The sequence below is a fragment of the Gossypium hirsutum genome, chromosome D01 (genome assembly GCF_007990345.1).
Source record: "Gossypium hirsutum isolate 1008001.06 chromosome D01, Gossypium_hirsutum_v2.1, whole genome shotgun sequence".
NCBI classification, from domain to species: domain Eukaryota; kingdom Viridiplantae; phylum Streptophyta; class Magnoliopsida; order Malvales; family Malvaceae; genus Gossypium; species Gossypium hirsutum.
The window spans coordinates 6,250,634-6,257,462 of NC_053437.1; the positions used below are offsets into that span (position 1 = coordinate 6,250,634).

The 6,829-nt window shown below is 33.3% G+C and overlaps 2 protein-coding genes across 2 annotated transcripts; one reads left to right on the forward strand and one right to left on the reverse strand.

Annotated features, from left to right (window-relative positions):
- Positions 1–235: 235 nt before the first annotated feature.
- On the reverse strand, positions 236–1,110 carry LOC107917230 (receptor kinase-like protein Xa21). Its single transcript, XM_016846602.1, has 2 exons — positions 680–1,110; positions 236–590 (listed from the first exon to the last, which is right to left on the reverse strand). The coding sequence occupies exons 1-2, from the start codon at positions 1,108–1,110 to the stop codon at positions 236–238; spliced, it is 786 nt and encodes a 261-aa protein (XP_016702091.1).
- Positions 1,111–2,520: 1,410 nt separating this feature from the next.
- LOC107917002 (probable LRR receptor-like serine/threonine-protein kinase At3g47570) lies at positions 2,521–6,236 on the forward strand. The gene is made up of 4 exons (XM_016846392.2): positions 2,521–3,227; positions 3,341–3,484; positions 3,607–5,595; positions 5,677–6,236. Exons 1-4 carry the CDS (start codon positions 2,603–2,605, stop codon positions 6,030–6,032), a joined length of 3,114 nt encoding a protein of 1,037 aa, XP_016701881.2. The 5' UTR covers positions 2,521–2,602; the 3' UTR covers positions 6,033–6,236.
- The last annotated feature ends 593 nt before the right edge of the window (positions 6,237–6,829 follow it).

A 6,829-nucleotide genomic window follows, 5' to 3' on the forward strand; every position in this document is an offset into this window, starting at 1 on the left:
GCGACTATACAAGTGGATTATAGAAAAGTCAACATTTGCATAGACTTCAAGAAAAGGTCCACATTTGCATGCTATGAAGTATTGCATGGAGTTCCCATTTATGGTCAAGCTCAAGTTCGGTGTAAACGCACAATTCTATTCAATTCTACTCATCTAATGCATAGTCAAACTCGAAAAAGAATTTTGGTGTCAAGAAAAATATAAAATTCAGAAAATTTAGGATCAAAACTAAAAATTAAACTTGTTCAGTTCCATGCAAGTACTTGGTTTTGATTTTCTTCAACCTTGCAACAACTTCTTCCATATCAATCCTTTCCTCTGCTACCTCTGCTGAACATTCCAGAGCTAATTGCAAAATGAATAATTTACAATCCTTTGCTGCTAACCCTTCTCTTTCTCTTGTATTTAGAAGCTTAGTGTCTACCACATCAACTAAGGAAGATGGTAATGATTCTTTCACCCAACGTTTCAAGCTCATTTCTTCCCCAAACATATCATCCGTCTGCTTCTTTCTTGTGAAAGTTTCCATGACAAGAATCCCGAAACTATACACATCACTTTTGTAGAAACAATCCCTTCTGATCCATATTCTGTATAAGAAAATAATTTAAATTCATTATAAATTTATTTGAAGAATAATTTGAAGGCAAGCACAAGTCTATATATATTACCTGGTGACATGTATCCAATAGTTGCTCGTGTCTTTGTTTGTATCATTGAATCTTCTTCGCCTAAGAGTTTTGCAATGCCAGAATCACCCAAATGCGCTACCATATCTGTATCTAGCAGGATATTGTTTGGCTTTATATCGCAATGAACCACGGAAAGGGAATGATCATGGTGGAGATATTCCACTGCCAATGCAATGTCTATCACTATATTCAACCTTTGCAAAACATTCAGAAAATGGTTTTGAGAATATAGCCACTTCTCCAAGCTTCCATTAGGCATGAACTCAAGTACCAAAGCTTTAAATTCAACATTAGAGCAACTATTAATGATTTTAACCAAATTCCGATGACGAATGTTGCGAAGTACCTCACACTCGATATCAAAGCTTTTAGAAGCTCTATCTTGATTTACATGGAACACTTTTAGTGCAATGGTCATCCCAGTTGAGAGAGTTCCTTTGTATACTGACCCGAAACTCCCTACCCCAAGTAGATTGCTTTGGGAAAATCCATCAGCAGCTTGAGCAAGGTCATGGTAAGAAATTCTTCTCCATTCAGGTAACGGTGGCAAATTTTCTTGAATTGGTAGTTCAGCTTTCGAATTTTGACTTCGTAAAAGAATGATAACCACCGTTAAAATTCAATTAAAATTCTTTTTTATCATTTTCACCCTCAACTTTTAAAACTCAATTAAGCTGTTACTTTTTAGACGGAAGAACTAATTAGATCGTTAAAATTTTAATGATGTTAATGTAGAAATTTACTTGACAATTTACATGTACATCATAAAGGTTCAATTTTTTTAAAAAAAATTCAAAAAGAATTTCATAAAACTTTTTTAAAAATTATCCACATCTTTAATGATGAATTAGTATGTAGATTTCGTTAAAATTTTAATAATTAGTTTTTTATTAAAAATTAAAAAATAAATTAAAGTTTGAAAACTAGAGGCTAAAATAATAAAAAGAACCATTAGGATTAAAATGATAAAAAAATAAACATTAAAAATTAAATTTATGAATATTCTTATAAACTTCAACCTTACAGCCTTTTAGAAAATATACGAGATATTATAAATAATAATCATACAATCTATCATTCTATTATGATCACGTGGAACATTACAATTATTAGCCTGAAAATTAGATTAATCAAAGTATTGCAGAATATTGAAAGTTTTGGTTGGAAAAATCCACTTTTCTTTGTAGGGACAGTTATTGATCAAGTTGCAGGTAATTATCCACCAACCAGCGTACCAGCATTGACTGTCTCACGCAGACGTCGTAAATCATTCAAAATACTTTCTCAAGTTGATTTAATTTTAAACATTTTCAAATTCATTCTCTAAAATATTTAGATTTAAATAAAAAATTTTAAGACATGTTTAGATAATTTAAATAAGAATTTTATATAATTTTTTAAATTTTATTATTTTAAAAAATTACTTTTTTTATTTTTATATTTTTTAAGAATTATTTAAATTTAATTTCAAAAAATAACATCATCCAGATATAATCAAAGTTGAAAGCATTTAATTTGGCCCTTGACTCATTTTGTCAGCTAATTTGACAAAAATAATTGTTTAATCATAATTCAGACCACGCCAATTTTTAAATGCATTTATTGGCTAATGATGAGATAGTGCTACCAATATGTCTTGGAAAGGTAGAAATAAGACCAGATATAATTTGATCATTATGAGCAAATTTAAAATTTTTGTATATAAAGCCAATCAAGTTTCCGAATGAAATTCTATACATAAATCTGTTAATAAAAGAATAGATTATTTTAAATAATTAATTAGAAAATCTAGATTACTTTTAAAAAAAACCAGTCGCAGTTGGATTCCCATCCACCATACATTCATTTTGCTGATTATTTAATGAAAGAGTTTCCATTATTTCATATCCTTCATCAACCCAAGTAAGCCAATGGGAAAATCTCACTTTATGCTTTCTCTTGTAGTTGTGATTTTGTTTCTAAATTTTGTTTGTTCTTTTTCCATGGAATCACCCAACATCACCACAGACCGGTTAGCTCTTCTTGCATTGAAATCTCATGTAACTTCTGATCCAAAACGTTTTTTAGCAACCAATTGGTCTACTAGCACATCTGTCTGCAATTGGATTGGCGTCACTTGCGGATCCAAAAACCTTAGGGTCGCAGTTTTGAATCTTACAGGCATGGGTCTGGTAGGCACCATACCATCACACTTGGGAAATCTATCCTTCCTCTCCAGACTCAACATTATGAACAATAGTTTTCAAGGCTTATTACCCAACCATTTGGCTAATTTGCATCGGTTGAAGTTCATAAACTTGGGTAACAACAAATTCGGCGGAGAAATCCCATCATGGTTCGGTTCCTTCACTCGACTTCAAAACTTGTATCTATTCGGAAACAACTTCACTGGTTCAATCCCATCATCTTTGTGCCATTTACCAAAGCTAGAGTTTTTGAATTTGGGAAACAACAATCTGCGAGGGCAGATTCCTGTCAAGATTGGAAACCTTTCCACCTTGAAGACTTTGCATTTGGGAACCAACCAGCTTTCAGGTTCCATTTTCCCCCTGCAATTTATATTTGAAGATATATTTCTGCATTTTTGCTTACCAACAATTGTTTTATAATTACATAAAACTAGTTGTTATATCAATTATATTTTTTAGGTCAAATCCCTGGAACAATTGGTGACCTTCTGAACTTAGAGAGGCTTCGCTTTTCAGAAAACAACTTAACAGGGCCTGTGCCTTCAAGCATTGGGAACTTGACATTTCTGAGTTACCTTGATTTTTCCTCTAATAGCTTGTCAGGTAGAGTATCACACTCTCTCTATATATATCTTATTTTATGCTAATTTTCAATTAACAACAATGATATCATTTCATTAAATATTAACTAGTGCCTATACTAATTTATATACAAATTATGGCAGGTGCACTTCCATTTCAGATTGGAAACTTACAGAATCTTGAAATCTTATCTTTGGGAAATAATATTTTCTCTGGTTCCATCCCTCCTCCAATCTTTAACATATCGACAGCATTGATGATTTGGCTTGGTTTCAATCAACTCTCAGGCCAGCTTCCATCAACAGCAGGCCTTGGACTTCCAAAACTAGAAGGGCTTTACCTTGAGCTAAATGAACTAAGTGGACCAATCCCAACCTTTATCTCCAACGCTTCTAATCTTATTTTTCTTCAACTAACGAATAATTCTTTTTCTGGAACTGTTCCGGATACGTTTGGCAATCTAAAATATTTGCAACGGTTGGACTTAGGGCATAACAACTTAAGTAGCAAACCTTCTTCCCCTGTATTGAGCTTTCTCTCATCATTGACAAGCTGTAAAAGCTTGGAAGTTTTGATATTTGATGATAACCCTTTGATCAATGGTGAACTTCCAGTTTCTGTGGGGAATTTATCTGCTTCTCTAACTCTTTTCTATGCTTCTCATTGCAACATTAAGGGCAGCATCCCCGGCGAAATCGGAAACTTAAGCAAATTGTTCTGGTTAGGCCTTGACCACAATGACTTCACTGGAACAATACCTGCAACACTTGGAAGATTGAGAGAGTTGCAAGACGTTGATCTTGGGAGTAACAAGCTTGAAGGAAGCATTCCATCCGAGTTATGTCATCTTGAAAGGTTGGCTTACTTAACTCTCACTGACAACAAACTATTTGGACCAATACCAGAATGCTTAGGTCATATGGTTTCTCTGAGGAATCTTTTCTTAGGCTCCAATAGTTTTACCTCAATCCCATCAACCTTGACGAGACTCGACGGCATCTTGTTCCTAGAGTTATCTTCGAATTCACTGAATGGATCACTCCCAACTGATATCGGGAACTGGAAGTCTGTGACCAATTTGAATTTGTCAGATAATCGGTTCTCAGGTGCTATCCCAAGCAGCATTGCTGATCTCATGCATCTAACTCATCTCTCGTTATCTGGTAATATGTTGCAGGGTTCTATTCCTGCATCATTTGATGAGTTAATAAGTTTGGAATACTTGGATCTGTCTAGGAATAACCTTTCAGGAATGATCCCCAAGTCCTTAGAGAAACTCCAAAATCTCAAATCTTTCAATGTCTCTTTCAATAGACTACAAGGGGAAATTCCTAGCAGAGGATTATTTGGAAACTACTCGAGCCAATCATTTATAGGCAATGAAGACTTGTGCGGTCCATCTCGACTTCAAGTCCCACCTTGCAAAACTGATCCCTCCAAGAGTGCCAATCTTTTAAAATATATTCTACCTGTAATTGGCTCGGTCATATTAGTATCGATCGTGGTTATCATTCTTTTACGAAGTCGAAATACGAAAACTGAACTACCAATTCAAGAAAATTTGCCACCGTTACCTGAATGGAGAAGAATTTCTTACCATGACCTTGCTCAAGCTACTGATGGATTTTCTGAAAGCAATCTACTTGGGGTAGGGAGTTTCGGGTCAGTATACAAAGGAACTCTCTCAACTGGGATGACCATTGCAGTAAAAGTGTTCCACGTAAATCAAGATAGAGCCTTTAAAAGCTTTGATATTGAGTGTGAGGTACTACGCAACATTCGTCATCGGAATTTGGTTAAAATCATTAGCAGCTGCTCTAATGTTGACTTTAAAGCTTTGGTACTTGAGTTCATGCCTAATGGAAGCTTGGAGAAGTGGCTATATTCTCACAACCATTTTCTGAATGTTTTGCAAAGGTTAAATATAGTGATAGACATTGCATTGGCATTGGAATATCTCCACCATGGTCATACCCTACTAGTGGTTCATTGTGATATAAAGCCAAACAATATCCTGCTAGATACAGATATGATAGCGCATTTGGGTGATTTTGGCATTGCAAAACTCTTGGGCGAAGAAGATTCAACGATACAAACAAAGACACTAGCAACTATTGGATACATGTCACCAGGTAATGTATATAGACTTGCGCTTGACTTCAAATTATTCTTCAAATAAATTTATAATGGATTTAAATTATTTTCTTATACAGAATATGGATCAGAAGGAATTGTTTCTACAAAAGGCGATGTGTATAGTTTCGGGATTCTTGTAATGGAAACTTTCACAAGAAAAAAGCCGACGGATGATATATTTGGAGAAGAAATGAGCTTGAAACGTTGGGTGAAAGAATCATTACCATCTTCCTTAGTTGATGTGGTAGACAGTGAGCTTCTAAATACAAGAGAGAGAGAAGGGTTAGCAGCAAAGGATTGTATATTATCCATTTTGCAATTAGCTCTGGAATGTTTAGCAGAGGTAGCAGAGGAAAGGATTGATATGGAAGAAGTTGTTGCAAGGTTGAAGAAAATCAAAACCATGTACTTGCGTGGAACTGAGCAAGTTTAATTTTTAGTTTTGATGCCTTTCTTCACACCAAAATTCTTTTTCGAGTTGGACTACGCATTAGGTGAGTAGCATTGAATAGAATTGTGCGTTTGACCATAAACGGGAACTCCATGCAATACTTAGCATGCAAATGTGGACCTTCTCTTGAAGTCTATTGGAAAATGAAATTCTATAATCCACTTATATAGTCGCTTTAACCAATAATTCTTATGCTAGTATATTACTTTTTCTTTTTCTTTTTCTTTTGAGGAATAATATTTTATGGTATATAAAATTAAATAAAAAATATGGAGAAATTGTAAATAAATATTAATAATTTTATTTAAACATATTTTCTTATAATGTTTTATTTAAACATAATTATTCATTGATCATAACTATTATAAATAAATATTAGTAACTCTTATATTTAGAATCTTGGATTTAAGAGTTTAGAGTATTAGGTTTGGAGTCTCGAATTTAAGATCTAGGGTTTAGGATTGTAGCACTTATTTATAATTATGTTTCAATAAAATTATTCGTATTTATTTATAAGTCCTACACTATTTTTTGTTTTATTTAATGATGAGTTGTTTTGTACATTGATAATGCATAAAATATTTTCTCTCTTTTTTTTTTAATTTTTTTCAACGATTTTATAGTTGTAAACACTAATTAAAAGTGGAGTCCATACAAATTAGGATTGAACAAACGTGTCATTATGATCCTTAAATAATTCATGTTGGTTTTTTAAATTAGAATTTATATTTTTTTTTGTAAATAAATTCAAATAAATATTATGCAAGACGAGCATAACA

Coding starts and splice junctions, on each gene's coding strand:
- LOC107917230 (XM_016846602.1), bottom strand. CDS start 1,110: ATGACCATTGCACTAAAAGTGTTCCATGTAAATCAAGATAGAGCTTCT. Junction 591..679: donor CGAGCAACTATTGGATACAT/GTCACCAGGTAA, acceptor TTTCTTATACAG/AATATGGATCAGAAGGGATT.
- LOC107917002 (XM_016846392.2), top strand. CDS start 2,603: ATGGGAAAATCTCACTTTATGCTTTCTCTTGTAGTTGTGATTTTGTTT. Junction 3,228..3,340: donor GGGAACCAACCAGCTTTCAG/GTTCCATTTTCC, acceptor TATATTTTTTAG/GTCAAATCCCTGGAACAATT. Junction 3,485..3,606: donor TTCCTCTAATAGCTTGTCAG/GTAGAGTATCAC, acceptor AAATTATGGCAG/GTGCACTTCCATTTCAGATT.